Here is a 27,874-nt window from a genome sequence, read left to right on the forward strand (position 1 = left end):
AAGTACTTTGACATTTTGACTGAAAGATAAGCATAATAAAAACAAAAATAAAAACTGGGATACCAATGCACACTGGCATACAATATAGTTAATTAAAATGAAATAATGATAAAAGTTCAAGAATTAAGGCTATTATTATGGCAGAGGAGAGCAATGCCCAGGACTGTTACTTAGGTATGAGCACTGGGTGATTGTAGCACTGCGAGTTGCTACGGGGGTCACTAAGACAGCAGATACCAGGATTTCGTTTAGAAATATCTTTATTTCTTTAGTTTGTTTCTTTCGAGTTTTGTGCTTCTGCACCGTCCGCAGAGCTGCACCTCTGCTCCGCTCTGCGTCCGTCCTCTCCCGTCTCCAGGGCCCGCACACCTACTGAAATACACAGAGAATGATTAGATTCACCTGTGTACCGTCAGCTGTTCCAGCCGCGTCACCTGTGCGCCACTCCCCCGCACTCCCTCTCTCCCCTGCAGACCACGCCCCAATCCTGCACCCTGCCACATACCCCCATCGCCCGACTCAGGCCGGGGACCGTCCGGCCTAGCCAACTCCCCCCCCCCCTCCCTCGGAGCGGGAGAGGAAGTCAGGGACCGCCATCTGAGCCCCCGGCCTGTGAACCACTCTGAAATTAAAGGGCTGTAAAGCCAGATACCAACGTGTGATCCGCCCATTGGTATCTTTCATGCGATGGAGCCACTGGAGGGGAGCATGATCCGACCAGAGGGTGAATGGGCGTCCCAGGAGGTAGTAGCGCAGGGACCCGACCGCCCACCGAATGGCGAGGCACTCCTTCTCCACCGTGCTATACCGCCCCTCCCTCTCCGACAACTTGCGGCTGATGTATAGCACGGGGCGGTCCGTCCCCTCCACCTGCTGGGACAAAACGGCCCCCAGCCCTCTGTTCGAGGCATCAGTCTGCAGAACAAAAGGGAGAGAAAAGTCAGGAGTATAAAGGAGCGGCTCCCCACAGAGGGCCTGTTTCACCCTCTCAAACACCTGCTGGCACTGCTCCGTCCACTGGACCGGATCTGAGGCACCCTTTCGGGTCAGGTCAGTCAGGGGGCTGGACAGGTCAGCAAAGTCCGGAATGAACCGCCGGTAGTACCCCGCCAGCCCCAAGAACTGCCTAACCTCCTTTTTGGTCTTGGGTCTTGGGCAGGCCGCAATCGCAGCTGTCTTATCTACCTGGGGACGCACCTGCCCGCCTCCCAAGTGGTACCCCAGATACCGTACCTCCCTCCGTCCAACCACACACTTCTTCGGGTTGGCCGTGAGCCCCGCCTGTCTCAGTGAACTGAGCACCGCACCCACCTGCCGCACATGCTCCGCCCAGCTGTCGCTGTAGATGATGACATCATCTAGATAGGCGGCAGCATACGCAGCATGCGGGCGCAGCACTCTGTCCATGAGACGCTGGAACGTGGCAGGGGCCCCGAACAAGCCGAACGGAAGTGTGCGAAATTGGTACAAACCGTACGGAGTGGAGAAAGCCGTAATCTCCTTAGACTCTGGAGACATGGGAATCTGCCAGTAGCCCTTGGTCAAATCCAGTGTCGTGAAAATGCGAGCCGTGCCCAGCCGATCCAGGAGCTCGTCGACCCGAGGCATCGGGTACGCGTCAAAACGTGACACCTCATTCACCTTGCGGTAGTCCACACAGAAGCGTATAGACCCGTCCTTCTTCCGCACCAGAACGATGGGACTAGACCAGCCACTGTGGGACTCTTCTATTACCCCCATTGCCAGCATGGCGTCCAATTCGGCCTTCACCACTTTGCGTTTGTGTTCAGGCAGACGATAGGGACGTGAGCGCACCGTCACCCCTGGGCGCGTCACAATCTTGTGCTCTATGAGGTTCGTGCGTCCTGGTAAGGGAGAGAACACATCAGCAAACTGCTGCTGCAACGAGGCCAGGTCGGCCCTCTGGGACCCGGAGAGCTGGTCCCCACAACCGAGCGAGGCTGGATTCGCCGATTTTGGCACCTCAGGCCCCAACTCATCTCTCTCTCTTACCTGCGTCACCAGAGCGACCGGCACCGCCTCCCTCCAGGCTTTAAGGAGATTGACGTGATATAACTGTGTCGCTCCACCCCTGTCAGGACGCACCACCTCATAGTCCACGTCCCCCACTCGCCGTGTGACCACGAAGGGCCCTTGCCACTTGGCGAGTAATTTGGAGCTAGAAGTGGGCAGCAATACAAGTACTTTATCTCCCGGAGTGAAATTTCTCAGCCTGGCTCCTCTGTTGTACAGCCGTTGTTGCCGCTCCTGGGCTGAGAGCAAATTCTCCCGTGACAGCCTCCCCAGTGTATGGAGTTTGGCTCTCAGCTCCAAGACGTGCTGAACCTCATTTTTACTGGGGCTTGGACCATCCTCCCAGTTTTCTTTAACCAGGTCCAAAACCCCACGCGGTGTTCTGCCAAACAGCAGCTCAAAAGGGGAAAACCCTGTCGAGGCCTGGGGAACCTCACGCACTGCAAACAGCAGAGGATCAAGCCACCTATCCCAATTCCGAGCGTCCTCGTGAATGAACTTACGGATCATGGCCTTCAGCGTCCGGTTAAAACGCTCACATAAACCATCCGTCTGGGGATGATAAACGGAGGTCCTAACCGACGTAATGCCCAGTAATCCGTAAAGTTCCCTCAGTGTTCGTGACATAAACTGAGTGCCCTGGTCCGTCAGAATCTCTTTCGGGATCCCGACGCGGGAGATGACCTGAAGCAGCGCCCGCGCCACACTCGTTGCCGAGATGGTGCGCAACGGCACTGCCTCTGGATAACGTGTTGCATAATCCGTCAGGACTAGTACAAAACGATATCCCCGTGCGCTCCGCTGAAATGGACCGATGAGGTCCATGGCGACACGCTCAAATGGAACCTCCATTAATGGCAACGGCTGCAAAGGTGCTTTTGGCACAGCCGGGGAGTTAACTAGCTGGCATTCGGGACAGGAGGCGCACCAGCGGCGCACCTCCCCCCAAATGCCCGGCCAATAAAATCGGTCCATTATGCGGGCCAGTGTTTTGTCGCACCCCATGTGACCAGCCATCGGGTTATAATGAGCCGCCTGGAAAACCATTTCCCGGCGGTTCTTTGGTACCAACAACTGGGTAATAATCCGGCCAGATTTAGTGTCACGGCTCACTCGATATAACCTGTCCCTATTCAATGCAAAGTGCGGATATGTGAGCGCTGCATCAGGGCGCACCTTGTGACCATCAATTTGTATCACTTGGTCGAAGGCTGAGCGTAGAGTATCATCACGAGACTGCTCGAGTGGAAAATCTTCCATAGAGTGCAGCGGGTCCCGCCGAGCCTCCGCCGGAGCCTCCGCGGGTCCCTCTCCCTCTCCGTCTGCAGCGTCGGACAACCTCGCGTCACCGCTGAGCACAGCGCACATACCGCATGTCCCTGTCTGCCGTGATTGCATCCCCACACACTGACTCACCAAATTTCTAAACCCCGGCCAATCGTGTCCTAGAATCAGAGGATGCAAAAGGCGGGAGCTAACCGCGGCCTTTATTCTATGATTTTTCCCCTTGTGTCGAATTTCCACTGGTACCACGGGGTACTTATGCACATCACCGTGAACACACACCACCTCCACCCAGGACGACACATTCATCAAAGCCTCGGGTCGCACCAGGCTTTGGTGAATTACCGACTGCATGCAGCCAGAATCCACCAAGGCCGAGTATATACCCCCACGGATCCTTACCGGAACCCGGTATGTCCCTCCTGAGTCCGGGGAGGATGCTGGCGGACCGGCCACCCGGATCACCTGGCCCACCTCCATCAGCGGGCAGTCCCGCCTGATGTGTCCGGGCTGGCCGCACCGCCAGCAGCCCTGCCCAGGCGTTTGAGGGGCCCCCGCAGGGTCAGTTGGCGCGGGCGGACCCGTGTGCGAGCTCTGGGGAGGGGAAAAAGGAAAGGTGTTAGTCGTAGTTGGTGGACCCCCTGCAGCGGCGAACCTCCGGCGCGGCGCAGGGATGGGACGCGCTGCGGGTCCCGCCGCTGCTGCGGCCGCCGGATGGACCGCCAGATGGTCCTCGGCCAGGGTGATGGCCTCCTGCAGGGTCCCCGGGCGATGGCAGCGGACCCACGCCGCCGTCCGGGTGGGGAGCCCCTGCACAAATTGCTCCAGGACGATCTGCTGTACGAGCCGCTTCTCCCCCCCTGTGTCGTCCGGTCGCAGCCACCGCACCGCCGCGTCGTGGAGCTGGTGAGCGAAGGTGTAGGGGCGGTCCGTCGGCCCCAGCTTGAGCTCCCTGAACCGGCGGCGGTAGTCTTCCGGGGATCGCCCCAGCCGGTCCATCACCGCCCGCCGCACCTGGGCGTAGGTGGCGCGTGCTGCCGCTGGGAGGGCGAGAGCCGCCATCTGCGCCTCCCCTGACAGGAGCGGCAGGAGGCGCACCGCCCACTCCGCCGCCGGCCAATCGCAGGCCTCCGCCACCGCCTCAAAGGTGTCCAGGAATGCGAGGGGGTCGTCCGCCTCCGTCATCTTCTGTAGGGACACCCCCGCAAAAGGAGCGGGCGGGCGACCCCCCCTGCCTGCCTGCTGCTGCGCCGCCAGCGCATCCAGGGTGGCCGTCTGCCGCTCGCCCTGGCTCCGGAGCGCGGCCGACATCTCGGTCATCGCCTGGGCGAGGGCCGCCACCGTCTGCTCCATCTCTCCTCCGCGTTCTGCTGTCATTGGTGCCCCACGTTGGGCGCCACTGTAGCACTGCGAGTTGCTACGGGGGTCACTAAGACAGCAGATACCAGGATTTCGTTTAGAAATATCTTTATTTCTTTAGTTTGTTTCTTTCGAGTTTTGTGCTTCTGCACCGTCCGCAGAGCTGCACCTCTGCTCCGCTCTGCGTCCGTCCTCTCCCGTCTCCAGGGCCCGCACACCTACTGAAATACACAGAGAATGATTAGATTCACCTGTGTACCGTCAGCTGTTCCAGCCGCGTCACCTGTGCGCCACTCCCCCGCACTCCCTCTCTCCCCTGCAGACCACGCCCCAATCCTGCACCCTGCCACAGTGATGAAATGGGTAAAAAATCGGGGATAAAAAAATATAAAAAAAAAAAAAAAAAAAGAATTAAGGCTAAAAAATAATCAGTCCACAACAATAAAATATAATAATAATAATTAAAGCTGCAAGCAGCGATGAACGGGCTCTCGCACTCATGGCCACCGTCCCCCATAAGCATATCATTATGGTCAAAGACTCAAAACCGAGTCCGATGACACCAACCACGACTCTCTATGTCAAACCATTCAAAAGTTATAGCAGAAAATAGGGACAACCAATCAGAAGAAGGGGCGCGGCTAATTCAGGCCAATGAAGGTCAAGGACTCAATACCGAGTCAGATGACATCACCCACAACTTTATCACAACCCGTTCAAAAGTTATAGCAGAGAAAAGTTTTCTAGAGGACGCTGTTGAGCCGTTAGGCCACGCCCCTTAATGCAGACCATGAAATATCACATTTTTCACCAGGCCTGGCTTGCGTGCAGAATTTGGTGACTTTTGGAGCACGTTTAGGGGGGAAAAAAGAATTCTTACAGATACAATAGGGCCTTCGCACTGTAAGTGCTCGGGCCCTAATAAAAATATTACAAGAAATAGATAAATAAATAAAACAAATACCCCTAAAAAAAACTAAAAACTGTGATGCTACATAAAAGCCAGACCAAAGAGAAGAGTTTTTAGTCTAAGTTTAAAAATGTCCACATTTCCAGCTCCTCTCAGATCCTCCGGCAGGCTGTTCCACAGTTTTACTATAGTATTATAGTAGTGTAGTACTGTAGTACAGGCTGTTCCACAGTTTTACTATAGTACTATAGTACTGTAGTACTGTAGTACAGGCTGTTCCACAGTTTTGGAGCATAGTGGCTAAAAGCAGCATCACCAAATGTTTTAGTTCTACTCTGTGGAAACAGCTAAAAAGGAAGAGCCAGAGGATGGGCCGCTTGGTGGCGCAGTGGGTCAAGCAGCAGCTCATATACTGAGGCTACAGTCCTCTCCCTGGAGCGGTCGCAGGTTCGAATCCCAGCCTGCGTGTCTTACCCGTTCTCTCTCTCTCTACCCCTTTCATACTCCATCTTCAATAATGAATGAATGAATGAATTGTTTATTTCGGTTACATTACATTATTTGCAATTCAAACTGTGTGTGTGTGTGTGTGTGTGTGTGTAAATGACAAAACACTTTCATACAAGTTTATCTCATCAGTTTCACACAAAAAATAATAATAAACTCTGTAACCGAAAAAGGAATAGGCTGAAGCCAAAGCTTATATTTGCCTACCCTGTACTTTCCAACAGAAAACCCAGATTATCTGCAATATGAAAAGAAACAAAAAGAGAAATTTCCCTTTAAATTGTTCTGCTTAACCAAATTATACTCCAATCATTCAGCATTGTAATCCTTAATTATTTTACTTTTCAATATTTTTTTAAACTTCAACAGAGATTTACACAGTTTCACTTCATCACTAATAAAGGGCCACTAGAGCCCAAAAACATCTTTAAAAAAAAAAAAAAAAAAAAGGAAGAGCCAGAGGATCTGAGGGAACTTCTTGGTTCATAGAAGAAAAAATATATACTCTGGGGCAAGCCCATGTAGCGCTTTATAAACTAAAAAAGAACTTTAAAATCAACACGAAAACTAACAGGTAGCCAGTGTAATGATTTTAAAATGGGCCTATGAGATGCAAAACAGTCCAGAGTCAATAGTTGATGCTTAGCTTTAGGATCAGAAACTGAATGTAGAATATCTCCTGGACGTGTTTGGAGTGCGGCAGCAGACGGCCTGCACCTCCGTGGCGGTAGTGCGGTGCTTTTAAGCTCAGCTTCATTGGATTTCTGAGAGCACTTAGACCATAAAATCATTTTAAACGTGCAACTGAAGAAAGTATCATGTACATTATTCTATCACAGCCACAGCTCACTATAAGAGAGAGAACTGTGGTGCGCCCACATTTGAAAAGGTAGCAGATCATTTCAGTCGCATTATTACACCTGTACTGCGAAACATTCAGTCAAATCATTGCTATTAGCTAAAAAACACAGTGGTGCATTTGCTTGTCTCAATGAATCAGCTCATTGCAAGTAAGGTTACAATTATTATCATAACTCTCGAGCAGGTAAATAGATTAAAGGACATAAACCCACCTATCTATGGCTTTCAATCGGACATAATTTCTGGCTTTAAGTCATCTCTGCGTTTCAGTAAGACACAAATGGATGTACAGGAGGATGTTATACTGGGTAATGATTGTTTCATAAACAGCATCTTTGCAAGCTTGCTGACTTTATGTTTATGGATGATCCTAAAATCAAATTGACTTAGAAGCTTTGCTTTTCTTTTATATTGAACAGTGTAACAACAAATAGTTTTTCTTTTTTATGTTTTTGTAAGAAGATAGCAAAAGTAGTAACTATTTAACAGTGGTTTATGTCACAGGGTTTAAAAACACTGCATGTTCTCTGTAAGGAGCGTTCTTCAGCTGCTCTCCTTGACGTTCATGCTCTCCTGCAGACGGATACCCCCGGGAGGAGATCGTGTACAAGTGGAAAAGGAGCTCGGTGGAGGTTGGGGATATCCGCTCATGGAGGCTCTACCAGTTCTCCTTCGTGGGCCTGAGGAACACCTCTGAGATCGTCAGGACCGTCTCAGGTAGAAAAGACATTTATTGATTTATTTATTTGTCTTTGAAAGAGCACATTTTTCCCAGGGTGCTTTCACACCTGTCCCGTTTGGAGCAGTTGTTCCGGAACAGGGAGCGTTTCCCTCTAAAGATCTGATCGTTTGGTATATCTGAACACAGCAATCGTGCTTGGATGCGGGACAAAACAAGCCAAGATCATAGGAGAGGTGGTCTCGGCTCGCTTACATTCCAGACCTGGAGCGGTTCATTTTTTTTATTTGGAGTGAGAACATAATCCACACAGCAACCGACACAGCTCCATTCATGTGTATGTGCGACCGGTGCAGCCTCCACCACCTTCTCTCCTATTGGACGTGCCGAGATGTCGTCCCAGCGCGGGCCGGGGAAATTAAAAAATGTTCAATTCAGGCAGGGTTTGCACAGCGCAAACGCCGCGGCAGGCGCCCTCTCGCCCGCAGAGTGGTCCGCTCTTGCGCCGGTAGCACATACATGAACGGGAAAGCCGGCGGCGTCTGCGCTTTGCGCCCTCTCTGTGAAAGGGGCTTGTTGTTTATCCCGGGGTGCAGAAGAGGAAACTCCTTCCGCGTTTATTTCTGACCAATCAGAGAACAGTTGGTTCATTGCATTTGTTAACAGCTTTGAACCGCTACAGACGCTTGCTTTGTGAACACAAACCCCACAAACGAGAAACGAAACAACTGTATCGATTTAGCCCCTGAATCGTAACAAAACTAACGGGCCACAGGTGTGAAATCTCCCTAAATTACACCCTGGTTTGACGTTGCTCAGGTGCAGCGTCGGTATCATGGGATGTAACTGCAAAGGGATCTCTTATCTTGCTCCATGAAATCCTTCCACACAGGGAACGATGTATATATATGTATATAGATGGCTGTGTGACAATACAGCGAGAGCGAGCGTAGCAGAATTTCCTGCATAACGTTTTTCACTGCTTCCCCCTTTTTTTTGGTCTAGTCCTGCATGATAATTTATGCCAAACATTTCTAGATAATCTCTGTTAATCTGACATCCTCAACACTGCACCTCTTCAGGGTCTACCTACAACTAGCCGCTCCTGAACTGTCCACTAATCTGGTTTGCACGTATCGCTGTGGCTCACTGGAACCTGGGAAATGGAGACATGATCCATTTTGGGGGTTTGTTCTGGGGGGTTTCCCCTTCTGGCTCACACTTCCTTCTTCTCTCAGGAGTCAGCGGCCTCTATTGCATTCACGACTAAAACGGGATGAATTTTTAAACACAGTAACTTCTTTTATATCAAATCACACGACGAAGACAAGTGTGCGTCATCTCAGCGTCTTTATGGCGCATCGGCTGGATTTTGCTCAGAGGTGATGCAAGAGCATGGATGGTTGCTGGTAGGAATGGGCGATATTTTACCGTTCATGATTTACCGTCAAAAAAATTCCCCACGGTAAGAACTTGTCATCTCGTAAAAACGATAAATTCCCGTTGATGACGTTTTTGTGTGAAGCTGATTTATGGTTCTGCGTTAAATCGACGCAAGAAAGAAAGAAAGAAAGAAAGAAAGAAAGAAAGAAAGAAAGAAAGAAAGAAAGAAAGAAAGAAAGAAAGAAAGAAAGAAAGAAAGAAAGAAAGAAAGAAAGAAAGAAAGAAGGAAGGAAGGATAAATTCCCGTTGATGAGGTTTTTGTGTAACAAATGGCGGATCTGAGTCATTCCAGTTTTGCAGTACAGGTGTAACTCATTTAATTGTTTTTTATCAATTCAATTCAATTGGTGTAGTTTAGTAGTATTTAGTATCTTTTAGAGTAGTGATTTGGCTCCAAAGACTGAATGTGGTGATAGATTTATAGTTACAAAGGTGGAGTTGAATTGGTATTTTTTTTATCGTCATTTTAATCGTTATCGGGATAAATGCCAGAAATTATCGTGATACATTTTTTAGTCCATACCGCCCATCCCTAGTTGCTGGTTAGAAACCTGAATGCTGTTGGTGTTTTCAAAGGATGAAAACTGTGCAAATGCTTCTCTTTTGAGGACCTGTGTGCATTCTTTATGCTTGCTTGTCCAAAAAAATCCAAGAGCTCCTGTTATCCTAGAGGTGAACTTTGGCCAAAGAGAGCTTTATTCCCATCACAGTAATTAACACAAAGTAGGAGTTATGAAATAAAATGATTCAGTACAGTATCTCAACACTTATTTGACATAAAAATAATATGATATTGGCATGAAAAAGTTTTTGTTTAAGGTTTATCTCTGCTCTGAGAGTCTTATGTTTTATTAAAGCCAGTATATCTCCTCATCTATCAAATCAGTTGAGTGATTATTCTAGCCACCAGTGGCATATTAGTATCTTCTAGTGATAAAGTATTTTACTCCCCTTATATGAGTGTTCTTTTTAAATAACTATCTCGTAAAAACCAAGTAGCTTCCCTCAATAATTAGTCATGTGAAGAAATGATGTCTTCTAGTTTTAAATGCCCTTGAAACTGGGCTAAGCAAACTGTTTAATTTTGTGAGTCTGTCGCTGAGTAAGTGAGTTTTTGGGGGTATTGCATATGTTGTTTTTTTTTAAGCTTTACTGTAAGGACCTGTTTATGGTAAAATGGTTGAGAGATGAGAGGTCCATCTGCAGGATCTGGCATTATAGTTAACCTGGATTTTTTGATTGATTGAAGTTTTTATTTACATATCATGCACATGAAGTGCCAGCCCGAGTGGGCTTACAAGACACCAAAAAAAGAAAAAGGAACATAAAGCAAATGAAAGTCAGACAACAGACCCTGTACCAATTAAACATATAAACAATCCTGACGCTTTATCCAGGCTTCAGAAACAAAATGAGCCAACTTAAAAACATTGAAGTTAGGGCTGAGCGATATGGACCAAAAGTCATATCTGGATATTTTCTAGCTGAATGGCGATACTCGATATATATCGATATTTTTTTCTGTGCCATAATTGGGGTTTGCCCCAAAGCATTATAGCATAGCATCTCTGTTAGCTTCATTTTTTTCAGTTTTTCAGTTTTAATACAAAGCCTCGTGCCAAATGTCACACAGGTTCCTTTATTAACAGAGGTCTGCACAATATCAAAATGTATAAAACAAATGAAATAAAAATAAACTGCCTGCATATATAGAATAAAATGCTATAAATAAATAAATAAATAAAATAAAACAAATATCCCTTTCCTGCATAACAATTAAATTAAAATACACTGTGTAATTAATACAATGTAGACAGTAACAGGCAGACTTTTCCACTGAGGTTGACAGTTGTGCAAATAACAAAACATTTGTGCAAATCTCAAATAAAACATTCAAGTCAATTTGTCACAAAATAAGCTATATCAAAATCAGATTTTTTTTTTTTTTAATAATCGATATAAACGATATTGTCTCGTACCATATCGCGTTTGAAAATATATCGATATATATTAAAATCTCGATATATCGCCCAGCCCTAATTGAAGTTAAACAACCCGTCCATTCTATCATCATCAGAGCACCAGAACATTTCTGGGTTTTTAACAGACATTTCAGTAAATAATGGAGTTCTCAGTTCATCATACAGAGGGCAATAGAACAGAAAATGTGATTCACTTTCCACTTCGTTAAGTTCACATAATTCACACAACCTTTCAACTTCGGGAATGTTTTTAAATCTGCTGATTTAAAGATTCAAGGGAAGGATTCCTGTTCTCAGCTGAGCCATTAAAGACCTTTGATTTCTTGTTAGGTTTGCTTTAACATAAGGTTCAGGGCCATAATTGTGCTTGATTTGGATATATGTTCGTAATTTGGGCTTAAACAAAATATCATTTAACCATTTTGTCTCAAATAAAGCAAATAACTTATCACTAATTGAAGTTATTGAACAGGTTAAGTTATTACTATACATATACTGTAATCCAACCTATTCAAATAATGCAAATATTTCTTTAGCTCATGGCGAGCCATTTAATTTACTCCAAATAAAAACGTTATTATTTACATCTTCTGGCATATTAAGTAAACGATTCCACAATCTAATCATCTCACATTTACGTCTAATGGAACCAGGAAGCCATGTCGCCTTGAACGGCCAGAATCGGAGCAAATTTATGAACACCCAAGAAAGTGGAAGTGATAAAGTTTGACTATTTGTATCGTTTATGGAGTAATTGCTGGGGCTGTAAAAGTTTGTATTCTAACATTCTCATTTTTAGTCTACATTTCTCATTTTAGTCCCATTCTGGTCGATAAAACTGCACCAAAACACCCTAGTCAGACAACAGACGTAAACATGCTCGTATACCGTCCTCCAGAGAAGCAGAAGGGCCGACATTCGCTCAAGTAGAGAATCACCGCGCTGTAGACGACGAGAGCACTTTGCGGTGTATAACTCATGTTGGATCTAAACCGCTACGAGTGGATTGAAAAGGTGAAAACTGCTTGGAATTTCCAATTTATTATTTGGTCAAAACTATTTTCAAGTGACAACATGGAAAAAGGAATCTGCGTAAGAGGCTGAAGAGTTGAGGAGAATTTGCCGAGCCCTCGCCCTGGCGCTCCCTTTGATCTGGTTTGTTATTTCCTCAAACCGCCATCTGCTCCTTTTCCAGAGCAGAGAACCTTGACTGTGGCTGAGAGACCTCATCTCTCATTTTGTAGTCAGTTTGGGAACTGACCTGCTTCGCGATCTGTGAACACAACATCTGCCTCGCGGAGCTGGAAGTTGAGGGTGATATAATTAACGTGTCATCTCGAATACTAACCAAGCAGCGGGTAGTGGTCTTGGAAATAAAGGGGGCATGATTTATGCTCCGTCATTGTCAGCTCCTTTTCACTGTTACAAGTGTGCCAACAATATAAGCATAATAATGATGATAATAACAGTAAAAGACAGGTGAGCTGATGCTGTCAGACCGATATCTGTGCTCACGGTAACAAAAAAGCAAGTTTCCTTCCTGTAACACGACCAGTGGCCGTGTGCATCACGCCATGCTTAACAATATAATCCCCCTCCCGCTGCCGCGCTGGGGTGTTCACAGCTGTTTAGTTCTCTATCGCTGCAGAAATGAAAGTTGTCGGGGCATATTTGCAGCCACGCTGTTATAAGAACTTGGCCACATCTGCACCAAAACACCTCCAAATGTGGTCTAAGTGACTGGATCTCAGTGCAACCTCCAATGGCCTTGAATGCATCTAACTTACCCTTTGAAAGATCGGATAACGTAATTTACTGCCAGGTATGTCAAAGGGGACCTATTATGAAAACAGGTTTTTTCTTGCTTTAACATATATAAAGTGGTCTCCCCTCAGCCTGACAACTCAGAGAAGGAGGAAAGCAACCAGATTCTGCAGTGTCTGTACAGCCGCCCTGATGAGCCGTCCAGTGTGATGTGACTTCTACGAGCCGTTCAGATTCTGCTCCTGTCGTGACGTCACGACAGGAGCAGAGGTTTGGCCTCTGATGCGTGAAACCACGCCCACAACTATAAAACTGTGTCCTAATCCAGCCTTCTGCACACGAGCGTCCGACTATCGTAGCACTGCGTGACATCGGACTCTCTCTGTCCATCCCCCTCCAGCAGCTGCCACTTTATTGAGGTTTTTGTAGTGAAATGAGGAGGAATCATAGAGATAACTTCTCATTTCAACTAACTGGATCAGCCGTTCCTCATCATGACTGTTTCCTACAGCTTTTTCAACCGGCTTTCAACGCGAGCGACAGGAAGAAAATAGAAGCAGGGCGTCCGACAAATGTTCAGCTCAAAACAGCGCACCGCATCGCGCTGCGCAGCGTCGCTTCGGCCAGTTAGGACAGTCCAATAGAAAATAAAGCAATGGAATTGATTTTGTCGCTGATGCTTGCTTGCATCGCATGCATGACACGGTGTAAAGGCTGATTTATGGTTCTGTGTTACACCAACGCAGAGCCTTCGCCGTAGGGTCTGCATCGATTTAACGCAGAACCATAATTCAGGCTTAACTCCGCCGGCCAGAGCTTCCGCCATTTTTTCGTAGCAGTGTCATTCAGGCAGCCAATCAGCACAGAACCTCATTATCATAGCTCCGCCCACTCAGAATCCCCCATAGATAATGAGGTTCAATTCAATTCAATTCAATTCAATTTTATTTATATAGCGTCTAATACAACAGATGTTGTCTCTAGACGCTTTCCAGAGATCCAGAACATGAACATAAACATAAACATAAACATAAACATAAACCCCCGAGCAATTATTATATAAACAATGGCAGGTAAAAACTCCCTTAGTGGGAGAAAAGCCTTAAGCCAGACAGTGGCAAGGAAAAACTCCCCTTTAGGAGGGAAGAAACCTTGAGCAGGACCAGGCTCATAAGGGGGGACCCTCCTGCCGAAGGCCAGACTGGGGGAGTCAGGGACGTCGACAGCACACAGCAGGCAGGTGGAAGCAGCAGCGGGATGACCAGAGGTGGGGGGGGGGGGGGCGTCAGCAGCACACAACAGTCATGTGGAAGCAGCAGCGGGATGACCAGAGGGGGGGGGGGCATCAGCAGCACACAACAGTCATGTGGAAGCAGCAGCGGGATGACCAGAGGGGGGGGGGGGTGCAGGCAGGCGGAAGCAGCAACAGCAGACATCCACGTAGGCAGGTGGAAAGAACGCAGCTCCTGAGGCTCCGGCCTGCAAACATACACAAAAGAGAAAAAAGGGGGGCCGGCACAAGAAACTACAGGAACAATGGACAAAAATGATAGCTATGAGATATTTATAATAAATAAAAATGGTAATGGAGAAGAGAGGCAGGGAAAAGGAGAGGAGAAGAAGGGTGAGAGGCACCGCCCAGCGGATCATGTCGGTGCCCCCCTGCAGCATAAGCCTATAGCAGCATATCTACCGCGAAGCTATATTTGAGACTAACTATTATAGTTTTGTTCTATAGCTGCGACAATGACTACTGACTCTAACACACTAAAGTTTACACTACCTAGAGATTTACCAACACCAGCTAGAGGTTTACTTAACACTAACTATAAGCTTTACTAAACAGAAAGGTTTTAAGTTTAGTTTTAAAGGTGGAGGTGGTGTCAGCCTCCTTAACCCAGATTGGAAGTTGGTTCCAAAGTAATGGTGCCTGATAGCAGAACGCCCGCCCTCCAAATCTACATTTAGATACTCTAGGAACTACGAGTAAACCTGCACCCTGGGAGCGGAGAGCTCGGCCAGGAACATAAGGCACTATCAAATCTTGTAAATACTGCGGAGCTAAGCCGTTTTGGGCTTTATATGCAAGTAATAAAATTTTAAATTGAATTCTGAATTTTACAGGTAGCCAATGGAGCGACGCTAACACTGGAGAGACGTGGTCTCTCCTGCGAATTCCTGTCAGTACTCGTGCTGCTGCATTTTGGATCAGCTGGAGCCTATTCAGCAAATTACTTGGACATCCTGCTAACAACACATTACAGTAATCCAGTCTAGAAGATACAAACGCATGAACTAGTTTCTCTGCATCCCTCTGCGAGAGGATTTTCCTAATTTTTGCAATATTACGGAGATGGAAAAACGCTATTTTACAAACCTGATTAACATATGGTTTAAACGACAAATCCTGATCGAAAACAACACCAAGGTTTCTCACAGTTGCACTGGAAGCCATCGCAACACCATCTAATCCCTTCCTAAGATGCTCTGGACCAAGAATGATAACCTCTGTTTTATCTGAATTTAGAAGCAAGAAATTTCTGGACATCCAGTCCTTGATGTCCCTAAGACATGCCTGAAGTTTAACTAACGGTTCTGTTTCATCCGGCTTCATAGACAAGTAGAGCTGCGTATCATCAGCATAACAATGAAAGTGTATGCCGTGATTCTGGATTATACTTCCCAACGGCTGCATGTATAAACTGAACAAGACTGGCCCTAGCACTGAACCCTGCGGAACACCATAACAGACCCTCGACTGTTCTGAAGAAACCTCATGTACATGAACAAACTGGAACCTGTCAGATAGATATGATTTAAACCAACGTAGAGCTGTCCCTTTAATCCCAACAACATGCTCTAACCTGTGCAGTAAAATGCCATGGTCAACAGTGTCAAAAGCAGCACTGAGGTCCAGTAAAACCAATATGGACACTAATCCCTTATCTGAGGCCATAAGAAGGTCATTCGTAACTCGAACCAGTGCTGTCTCTGTGCTATGATGCATTCTGAACCCTGACTGAAAGACTTCAAACAGATCATTTCTATACAAATAGTCACATAACTGGCTTGAAACTGCCTTTTCCAGAATTTTAGATACAAATGGAAGGTTAGAAATTGGCCTATAATTAGCTAAGGTGTCTGGGTCAAGGGAAGGTTTTTTAAGTAAAGGTTTAATTACTGCCACTTTGAAAACCTGTGGTACATATCCTAAGCTTAGGGATAGGTTGATTTGGTCCAGTATTGTCACACCAATAAGAGAAAAAACATTTTTGAATAGTCGAGTCGGGATGGGGTCTAACATACATGTGGTAGACTTAGCTCTATTAACGAGTGAGGTCAGCTCAGGGAGGTCTATAGGATCAAAACAGTCTAGAGACAAGTCAGAGCCTAGGGAAGTCGCTAAAGCTGAAGAAACGCCCACAACCGGCTGGTTGATTTCTTCTCTAATTCTCGTGATTTTACTGTTAAAGAAGCTCATAAAGTCCTCACTACTGAGAGCTGCAGGAATACACGGCTCCACAGAGCTGTGACTCTTTGTCAGCCTGGCTACAGTGCTGAACAGAAAACGTGGGTTACTTTTGTTATCCTCTATCAACGTTGAATAATAAGCTGTTCTTGCTTTGCGAATGGCTTTTTTATATACTATTAGAATATCTTTCCATTCACGATGAGAGTCTACAGACCTACAAGAGTACCACTTCCTTTCCATTTTACGCACGCTTTGTTTCAACATGCGAATATCTGAATTGTACCAGGGAGTTAAGCTCCTGTGGCTAGAAACCCTCCTTTTCAAAGGAGCAACTTCATCTAAAGCTGAGTGCAACAGATCAGCAGTGTTACTAACAAGAGAATCAACATCAGAGGTAGAACCCAGGTCACTGGCCTCTATTGCTTCAGTAGAGGCTTCACTATTTTCCACTGTCGCAAGACGAGCAACGGTCTCCTTAAATTTAGCAATAGCTTCATCAGACAAACATCTGCTAAAATAATACCTCCTGCCCTGCACTTCAACATCAACAACATTCAATTCCAACGTTATTAAATAATGGTCGGATAAAAGGGAGTTAACAGGTGACACCAACAGACCATCAGTTTCAACACCGTAGGTGAGAACGAGATCGAGAGTATGACCAAAACAATGCGTCGGCCCGTCCACTTTTTGTGAGATACCCATTGATTCTAGAAGAGAATTGAAAGCTAATTTAAGATTATCGCTTTCAACATCCATATGAATATTAAAATCACCCACTATGATGAATTTATCTGTACTGATCAATAATCCAGAAAGGAAATCTGAAAATTCAGACAAAAACTCTAGATAAGCGCCAACAGGGGGCCGATACACTACCACTAACACAACTGGCTTCTCTGATTTCCAGCTCGGAAATTTCAGACTAAGCGTGAGGCTTTCAAACGTATTATGATTGCACTTAGGTTCAATTTTTGTTTGGAGACTGGAGTTATAAATTGCTGCGACTCCTCCGCCCCGGCCCGTGTTTCTAGGAATGTGATGATTAAAGTAGCCGGGCGGAGTTGATTCATTCAAACTAACATACTCTTCATCCTGTAACCATGTTTCTGTTAAGCAGAAAACATCACTCCTGCTCTCTGTGATTATATCGTTTACTAACAGAGACTTGGAGCTTAATGATCGTATATTTAGTAGTCCGCATCTAATTTTTCGGTCTCTTATTGGTACCAAATGTGCATTGGTTTTAATTTTTACAAGATTATTTTGGTTAACGCCTCTATAACGCCGCACCTGGTGAACTAGTGGAGGGCGGGGAACTGCAACTACTTCTATTTTGCTAGGCACCTGGTTAGAGTTACCAGTTACATCATGTAATCTTATAGTTTTGTTGGCAGGCGTTGGTCCTCGAGAAGCAGCAGAGAAGTGTGTTAAACTACAGCTCTGCATCCTGGCCTGGACCCTGCGATGTCAGGGAGAGGGTCTAATGAAACAGGCCAAATTACTAGAGACAAGAGCAGCACCATCCCGGGTGGGATGAATGCCGTCTCTTCTAATCAGACCGGGCTTTCCCCAGAACGTTTCCCAATTGTCAATAAAGGCCACGTCGTTTTCTGAACACCACCGATACAACCAGCGACGGAGCGAGAGCATGCGACTAAACATGTCATCACTGGTCAAATTGGGGAGGGGGCCAGAGAAACCTACGGAGTCCGACATGGATTTAGCGAAGTTACACACCGAGACAATATTCATTCTGGTTACTTCCGACTGGCGAAGACGGGAGTCGTTAGCTCCGACATGGATGATAACTTTACCATATTTACGATTACCCTTTGCCAGTAGCTTCAAATTTGCTTCTATGTCGCCCGCTCTGGCCCCCGGGATACACCTAACTATGGTCTCTGGAGTCGGCTTCACATGTCTGACTATGGAGTCGCCTATCACCAGGGTCGGCTTCTCAACGGGTGTGTCGCTGAGTGGGGAAAATCGGTTAGACACGTGAAGCGGGTGGTGGTGTTCCGTGAGCCCTTTACTACGCTTCCCCCGAACCGTCACCCACCGGTCCTGACTGGCCGGCTGCTCGGGAGCTGCAGGGGAGCGGCTAGCCTCAGCTGCTATGGGCCGGTCCGCCGCTAGCTTAGCCTGGTTAGCTGAGGAGGCTATCGGACTATGGTCAAATTGGCAGAACCGGACCTCTAACTGACTGAGCCTCGCCTCCAGCCCTGTAAATAAACTACATTTTAAGCACTTACCGTCTTCACTAAAGGAGGCAGAGGAATAACTAAACATTTCACACACTGAGCAGCAAAGAGGTGAAACGGTGGGAGACGGAGAGCCCATGCTAAGATGCTAACGGAGGCTAACGGACAGAAAATGTATTGGTGATTGGTGACAGTGAAAGTTACGGAAGAGAAAATGAGCGAGTGTTGAAATAAAGACAGTAATGTACCAGATATAGTGCTATTTTACCAGAAAACAGTCTAAGTTTAAGACAAAAAAGTCGGGAGAGATCTGTGCCCGCACGCCGTGCAGCAGCAACGGACCGCAACACCAGGAAGTGACGCGATGCGTGACGCAGTACGTTACCCAATCAGCAAGCACGCAAGAGAGAGGTTAGAGAATGGGAAGATAAAGACATGGTTTAGAGGCTGAATTTCTAATTTATATAGAAAAAACAATCAAAAACTTGTTTTTAAAACATTCATGGCCTGTTTAAAATAGACATTAAATGCCATAATAGGTCCCCTTTGAGCCCAGGTAATACACATCTTAATACCAAGTATAAACAAGGGCCACACTAATGGTTGGTGGGATGTGAATTTCTCTTTTTGATTCCAGTCTCTTTTGCATCTATTTCAGATGTTAGGTGACTTCCACGGAAAGGTCATTCAGTGTATTAAAAAATTGCTCCAAGGGGTTCTGCAAAAGTATCAGTATTTACCAAATAGGGGCTGAGAACAGGTCGGTGACCGGGGTGATTGTGCACCAGATAGAGAACTCGTGTATTTGTCCTGCCTGGAAGGCTGCACTGTAGTTAGTTACAGTTATGAAGATTAGTTTCTATGTTACCTTGAGCTCTACACTTTAAATCTGTTAAACTGAACTGACAGAGATGAGATCCTTTTTAGGAATGTATAATTGTAAATTAGGCAGAGAGCAAACCGCTGTTGAACCCGCCTGCGTCAGACAGTAATGGCTGATGCAAATAGCCAGAACCATTTTGTCAGACAGTTCAATATCTCTAAGGTTCAATAAGTCACGGTACTCCTCTCCTACTCGCCGTTTAGTAATTTAAAATATCTCATATTTAGAATAGCAGGGAACAAAAAAAAAGAAAAAAATCAGTGCGTGATCATGAATAAAAGAAAAAAGAATGAGGGATTCGGTAGCGACTTGGGGGAAAATGCCATCTGTTTCTAACACGCAGTCGTGTTGTTCCTTTTTGTAAAGACTTTGTCTGTTTTGATTCGTTATTCCTCTTCCCTCACTGTCCAAATGTTTGGTCTCTCAAGGTGTCACTTCAAATCCGGGTTCCCCGTAGTGCCAGGAAATGTATATCTGCATTTACTAACACAGACGTACACATTTGCATACACAGACGCACTCCAAAGCTCCATAAACAAGGACACTTGACGGGTCAAACGCAGACGGCATTGAGAGAAGATAAAAGATACAGAGGATTTGAATGTTGAGCATCAGAGGCACAAGGTACGGTGACGTTTGGCTTTGAGTCATCACCTCGGTAACTGGGTTAAGCTATATACGCTCGCAGCTTTGCTCTCAACGCTGCGTCAGGCGGGAGTTCAGGGATTATCACAAACATCATAACGGAGGCAAAGATGAAGCAATAAAGTGAATCAGTAGTGGTCAATACTCCTTTGGAGTCTTTTGCAAGACATTGCCCCATAATTTTAGAAGTTTTTAAGTCTTCTTTGAAAACTTTTGACTTTTTTCTCCACATCTTGACTTTTTTCTCAACATTTTGACTTTTTTCTCCACATTTTTACTTTTTCTCTCCGCATTTTGACTTTTTTCTCCACATTTCACATTTTTTCTCCACATTTTGACTTTTTTCTCCACATTTTGACATTTTTCTCCACATTTAGACTTTTTTCTCCACATTTTGACATTTTTCTCCACATTTTGACTTTTTTCTTCACGTTTTGACTTTTTTCTCAACATTTTGACTTTTATTTCTTTTCTTTGGCTTTTGGTGTACGGTAAATAGTGGCCTACATCTGTGAGAAGTGATTGTGCACTTTGTGTGTCTGTTCTTTGCCGTCTATTTTCTATTTTCTATTTTTTATTACTATTTTATTGATCATCCTAGCACGTTAGTGATTTTATTGTTTCTACACTTTGTACTGTATTTTCTTTTGGTATTGTTTCATTTTAAATGTACACTGTACAGCACTTTGGTCGTTTTAAAATGTGCTGTATAAATAAAATTGACACTGACATTGACATAAACTCAAAATATATAGCAATAAGTTGTGAAATATTAGTGACCACAAAAGAAATAGATGCACCAATATTTTACACCTGTGGTCTAAAAACATATTAGTTTACATGTGACTTGATTTAAGTAATATGAACGATTATCTAATTATCTTAGTTGTTAGATCAAAAATCAAGGTTTAAAGGCATATTTCATTATAAAACAGAGTTTTTATTTCCTTCAGTGTGAATTCTGTTTTATTCTAAGGTGTGAAAAGAGCCTGAGGTTTGTCAATTTAAAACCACAGTGCGTAATAAACTTGCTTTCACACATTTTGAACTGGGCCTCGTTTTTGAGAGTTCCAGGACTTTTTTCTTCTTCTTTTGATGTTTCGTGGCAGAAGGCAGTTTGATGCATTAGTAATGCGTTACTAGCAGCTGCCAGTTAAAAGCAAGATAGTCATATCAAGGGAATAGGTGAACTAACCATTTGATTTCTTATAATTTACATACCCTTTGAATATTTGCAAGTCACCACCCATCCATCCCTAGATTAAACAGAAGAAAATGAAACTGTGTGTGAGGACGGGACCGAGATGAACGTGTGATGTGTTTCATCAGTAAAGGGTCTGGCCTGTTGGGCTGGGTGATGTAGCCAGCATGGCGCGTTGACATTAAGTGTAAACTGTCATTAGCATTCATCTTCCACATCAGTGTGATAAATACGCATAAAAGCCATTACTTAGATGGGCACGAAGCTTTTCCCTCCAAGCATAAAAGGAATCAATGCCATTTGCGACTAGTATCAGTTTCTCCAGCAGCGAGCCGTGGGATGGTTTGGAAATGAGGTGGTTAATTTTCTTTCCTCTTAACTGAGCACAAATGTGCCCTGTGTGAATCATCCAGTCGTACATATCTGTAGAAGTTAAGACAGCACGAGCGCATCAGTCTGCACCTGTGTCCGTGAATTAACGCCTGCTTTAGTGTCCATTCGCCTGCATGCACGATTCAGTCCGTGCATCCTGCCGGATATGAGCGTGTTTTATGTATTATAGGCTATTCTGGGAGTGACCTTCCAAAAAGCCGTGCCATCCAACCCTGTTGTCTGTGTGCGGCCGCCTGTGTGATTCAGTATGAGAGGAGAAAGCCCAGGGACACTTCAGTGGCATTCTCCCGATTACGGCGCTCTACACTCTTCATGATTCTTTGATGGGGCAAATCTGGAGGCAATGTGGCTGAAAGGAAGAGGCTGCTTTAGAAGGAAAAAAAAGGCAGCAAAACAAGCATGCACACCCATGCGGACAGTATATTTATATAAATGCCATCATATAAGCACAGTCACCCAATGAGACTCTAAAGGATTCTCCGTATAGAATGGCAAAGTGCGTCATCGTTCTATCTTTAGCTCCCCAGTGCAGTGAATGGAGACCTGAGCAGTAATTCCTCTAAAACACGCCCTCTCACAAATAGCTAGACGACTAGAAAAAGGCAGTAGCGTACAGAAACCATACTGTCTCAGAAAATTAGAATATTGTGATCAAGTTCTTTATTTTCTGTAATGCAATTAAAAAAACAAAAATGTCATACATTCTGGATTCATTACAAATCAACTGAAATATTGCAAGCCTTTTATTATTTTAATATTGCTGATTATGGCTTACAGTTTAAGATTAAAGGAGCTTGAGGCCGGATTGTGGCAAGATTTATGAAAAAAATCCGTATACATTTGAAGTTTTCTAGTAATGATGTCAGATGAAGCGTTCCAAACCCAAAAGAATGATTCCTCTAGTGTATCTCTCCTTTGCCTTGAACAGGCTGTGTGCTGCAAAATGTGCTGCAATTCGGTCCCGAATTTCCTGCGCTGGGCTGCGGATGTGACGTCACATGACGCTGCATGCGCGTCCTCCCCGTTCTCCCGTGCCGGCTTCACTGTTGGCTGCAGTACCCCCAACGGCCGTCGTGGTGAAGGGTGGCGCTAGAGAGTCTCATTTCTTAAAAGGAGCCTCATGCTCCTTTAAAGGAGCTTGAGGCCGGATTGTGGCAAGATTTATGAAAAAAATCCGTATACATTTTAAGTTTTCTACTAATAATGTCAGATGAAGCGTTCCAAACCCAAAATAATGATTCCTCTAGTGTATCTCTCCGTTGCCTTGAACAGGCTGTGTGCTGCAAAATGTGCTGCAATTCGGTCCCGAATTTCCCGCGCTGTCCTGCGGATGTGACGTCACATGACGCTGCATGCACGTTCTCCCTGCCGGCATGCACGTGCTCTCTGCCGGCTTCACTGTTGGATGCAGTACCCCCAACGGCTGTCGTGGTGAAGGGTGGCGCTAGAGAGTCTCATTTCTTAAAAGGAGCCTCATGCTCCTTTAAGATTAAGATTCCCAGAATATTCAAATTTTTTGAGATAGGATATTTAAGTTTTCTTAAGCTTTAAGCCATGATCAGCAATATTAAAATAATAAAAGGCTTGCAATATTTCAGTTGATTTGTAATGAATCCAGAATGTATGACATTTTTGCATTACAGAAAATAAAGGACTTTATCACAATATTCAAATTTTCTGAGACAGTCCTGTATATTATGGAATATGGTGCAGAATGTAAAATATCACATGCAATCTTATGAATTGATATTCTCTCTATCATCTCCATCCTTTTTCCTCTGATGCCACATCTGGTCATATAGCAGGTAAAGATGTCCTGATCATGGAAAACATTTACTACGGAGACTATAGCATTTGGATTCTGTGTCAGGCATAAGTAACTTTTTTTGTTGTTGTTGTTTCTTACGGAAACAGACTTTAATAAGCCACAGAACAAAGCTCAGTACCGTCTCTGCGGTAGGTATGTTATTAAATGCCCCGTTCGTGGTGCGGTAAAATGGTTGTGCCACATTTTGTTAAGCAGCAGGAATACAAAGCAAATTAATGGCAATATGTTATCAAATTGTCAGCAGTAAATGATGCCGCAGAGACAGAGTTGTTTGTCTCTGTTGCCCAGTTTAATCAAGAAAAGATGGAGGTAGACAAAAAGCAATAAGACAAAAACGACAATGTTGGGGGTTTTTATTATTATTATTGTTACTGAGACACTGAATCCCCTGATCAAATAACTTGTGGGAGCTCCAACATATTGCGTGAGATTATTCTACTTTGCAATGGATATATTGAGTTAATCCTTTGAATAATTCTCAAAACCAGAAAGCCTCCAATATGACATCAAATAATACATAGATACAAATGTAATTAGACTGTTTTCAGATATTGCTTTATGGCTCCATTGTAGATTTGCTGCCATGTTTATTTCATGGGAAGTGACATGAACGTTCATTTTGTAAAATTTACCCAATGTGTAGTGCTGAATCTGACAGTTTTACTGACAAAAATAGAAGTTACAAATTATATTATCTTTATTGTCTTTGCTATTTGTCTTTTCTGTGTTTCTTAACAAGAAATGAACCAAAGGCCTTGAGCTGAAGACGAAGCTACGTAAATATATTTGTGTTAAAAAGAAAAAAAATTCTGCATTTAAGGAAAGTTGCAAGAAATTGGTTCTTGCAAATACAAAAACACTTCAAGTATGTAAGGTTCATTAGGAACATTCCACAAAAACTGTTAGGCATCCCTAGTCTTGTTGTTATAGCAACTTTTAATGACATTCATATTTTTCCTCCCACTCTCTTTGAGGTAAAAGCTGAAGCTACAAGAACCATGCTCTCTAAAAATGATGCAGTCCTAATTTCTGTCATTGCAAACATCTCTATGGGATCTTTATTAGATAAATCTGTGCTTGGTCGCCTTAAACACTGACTTTGGCTTCTAGAGTTTCTAAGTTATGAATATTGTGTGCTTTTATTTTATGCCCACATTAGCTAGAGGTCAAAATCTATAGAGTTTTCAATCCCCTGCCCTGATTATTGACAAATGCCCCAATAATTGGCCAAACAATTATTTATCAAATTAATTTAATTTGTCTAGCTCCAATATCATCCCTGTATTTTCTTTTTGTGTCCCTGAACAAATAAAAATGTATAGTCAAAACCAACAAGACAAGGGATGTGTGAAACCTTCTCAGTAATATGTACTTGTAGTACTAGAATAATTAATGTTAGTATTATTTTCAGTGTTGTCAATATTCTTTTGGCATTAATATTTGGAAGATTAGCAAAAAATGAAAGATCTCCCGTTGTTGGTGTAAATCTATGTTTGGATGATTTTAATACAACTGCCAATAACAATGTTCTTGCCATGTAGAAATATTGAGGTTCAGCAGCCTTATCTGCAGATACTGCAGGGATTCGGTGTGTTTTTATTCCAGAACTGCCCTGTTCACCTCTGTAGTACATGCGAGCCTATAGCTTTTCCTGCTTTTTATACAGATGTGGACAAATGTGTTGGTACCCTTTATTAAAGAAATAACAACCCACATACGTCACTAAAAAACGTGCTCGCTGCAGGGGGTGTGGTTTAGGGTTGTTAATAAACCTTTGGAGATGGGGCCGTTTGGCATGGATTTTGACATAAAATTTCCTTAAATCACAGCTTCATGAAATTTGAATATGTTAAAGTCCACAGCGTGCCGAGTCGGGGAACATTTGTACGATGTCTCTACGATAACCTGTTGCCTAGCAACAAGCGTCCAAAGTAAAATGGAATTTTTTTTTAAAATTGAAAGTTAAGTATCGCAAAAACCGTAATAATAAGCAGGATGATATTGCACGATCGTTTAGGAACAATCGGGCCGAGTGTTTGTAAATTTGAACGATGTCTCTACGATAAAGTTCGGCCGAGCAATAAGCGCCTGAATTTTCTCCTTTTTTTTTGCTTTTTGGCATCTAGCGTTGCCACGGTAACACTTTTGACTGAGAAAAGTAATGCCCATCGAGGCACGATGATTACAAAACAATTGATGGCAATCTGACATTGCTTTATAATTGTGGTTCATTGGAATCATTAAAATAAAAAACGAATGAAACTGGCTCCAACTGTTGCACAATCTTCAGGAAATGACTGCAATCCAGAGGCTTGTGCAGCTGCAGACACACAGGTATTCTGGTCCACTCCTCAGGAACACAGTGCTCTCGCTGTCTCAACCTTGAACGGTGCCTCCTCCAGACTGCATGTTTAGGTTTTCTCTACGGATGTTCAGTATGGATTTAGATCAAGGCTAATCAAAGGCCACTTCAAAAGTGTTCATTATTTTGTTTTCTGTCATTCTTGGCTGTTTTTAGCCGTGAGTTGTTATCCTGTTCAAAGACTCATGGCATGCAACAGAGACCACGCTTTCTCACTCTATGCAGCACATTCTGCTCGAGAATACCTTGATAGTATTGACATTTCATTGTACCTGCTCAGATTAAAGACACCCTGTGCCATATTGTACTGTATGGAGCAAGTCCAGAACATAACTACGCCTCCTCAATGTTTCATGGTATTTACAGTATTTTTTTTTTTTGGGGGGGGGGGGGGGGGTTAACACCAACCTTGACCATGACCTTGGAGTCCCTCTTGAATCTCTTCAGAAGTTGCTTTGGGCTCTTGAGTTACCATTTATATTATCAGTCCCCTCAATTTTTCATCAATTTTTCTCTTGTGGCCACATCCAGGGAGGTTGGCTGCAGTTCTGTGGACTCCAAACATTTGACTAAAACATGCAACTTTAGTCACAGGAAAATTAAGATGCTTGGAGATGGTGTAAGAACCCTGTCCCGTTATTTAGTTTCTGATTTCCTCAGTCAACTCAGTCATTTGCTTCCTCTGGAACATGCTCAATGATGAACACCATGACCCCAAACAGCAGAGGGATTTTAACCTTTGAAAGACTTACTGATTGTTAGAATGAAGACACTAAATGCCATATTTATTGAAAGAAATTACTTTAACATATCACTACAGTCAAATTATGTTTCATCTTTTCTACCCAGATACTAAATTGTCAAGGCCATCAGAATGTTTTTAAATGATTTTAAATGATTCTGTTGAACCAGAAGGCAAAAGCAATGTCTGATTTTCATTAGTAAATATTTTGTGAATTATTGTTTATGACTTTTGTCAGATTCCAGTTACTTCCGCGATTATTGTAGGTTTTTCTGGCTTTCATTGAAGCTTACCAAGAAAATTTGTCCACGTCGGTACATGTGAATAGGTTGTATATCTTCTTTATCTTGCTTAAGTGATACAAATACCCGTTCATTCAAACATTTTGTGTCTAAACGGTTGGTTATGTGATGTACTTTTCATGCCTTTCTCTCCCTCTTATAAAGTAACCATGACACACTTTAAACAACTTACTTTTGCTTAACTTAATTTTTACTTACATTATTACATCGTACCAATTCAGAGATTATAAAGACAACTAATAAATTATATATATATATATATATATATATATATATATATATATATATATATATATATATATATATATATATATATATATATAGATGTGTGTGTGTGTGTGTGTGTGTGTGTGTGTGTGTGTGTGTGTGTGTGTGTGTGTGTGTGTGTGTGTGTGTGTATAATAATAGATTATCATTTATCCTTGACTTTGTATGCCTGTATATGTGTAATGAAAACAGTAATTTAACTACAGTAATAACATGTTGCAGCTTTTTATCCAATGGCAATCACCCCATCTTAGAGGGTTAGCGCTTCCTAAACAACAATCCATTAGTTGTGTTGTGACTTGACTGCTGAAATGGATGCCTCCACTAATCTCTCCTTCCCTTCATCCCCCTCTCTCCATCTCCCTTTGAGTTCTTTCTTTTGCTTCTGGGTGATTGTTGTGATGGGCAGGAGTGGGAGGAAATATGCTCTGACTCAGCCAGAACCCTTCTTTCACAAAGTTAAATACCAATTTACACCCTTCCCACCCCCCCTGCGTGCCCACCAACACCCCTACCCGACACGTATTTGCATATGAACAGTGTGCAGGTTTACAGGTGCTTGCCCTGTGCAGCCACCCCCTCCCCTCATTCCCTCGTTCCCTCATCCCCTCCTCCACTGCTTATTATTTCAAAGGGAGGAATTTATTTTGTGCCTAGTGTATTCCTGTGTCCTACTTTCTACACCGCAGCCCCAGTTTTTTTCTCTCTCCTATGCTCTTCTTTTCTCTTTCAGTTGACAGTCTAATAAGCCA

General features: G+C 44.1%; 1 protein-coding gene across 4 annotated transcripts in view; it reads left to right on the forward strand.

Moving 5' to 3' along the window:
- The window catches only part of gabrg2 (gamma-aminobutyric acid type A receptor subunit gamma2), an 81,304-nt gene that overhangs the window by 27,585 nt on the left and 25,845 nt on the right, over window positions 1-27,874 (forward strand). For all 4 annotated transcript variants that reach the window (XM_061739433.1, XM_061739434.1, XM_061739435.1 and 1 more), the window contains exon 6: window positions 7,535-7,672. In XM_061739433.1, coding sequence (XP_061595417.1) covers window positions 7,535-7,672 — 138 coding nt within the window. The remainder of the gene's footprint in view (window positions 1-7,534; window positions 7,673-27,874) is intronic.

This window comes from Cololabis saira, chromosome 14, assembly GCF_033807715.1.
Source record: "Cololabis saira isolate AMF1-May2022 chromosome 14, fColSai1.1, whole genome shotgun sequence".
Classification (NCBI taxonomy): domain Eukaryota; kingdom Metazoa; phylum Chordata; class Actinopteri; order Beloniformes; family Belonidae; genus Cololabis; species Cololabis saira.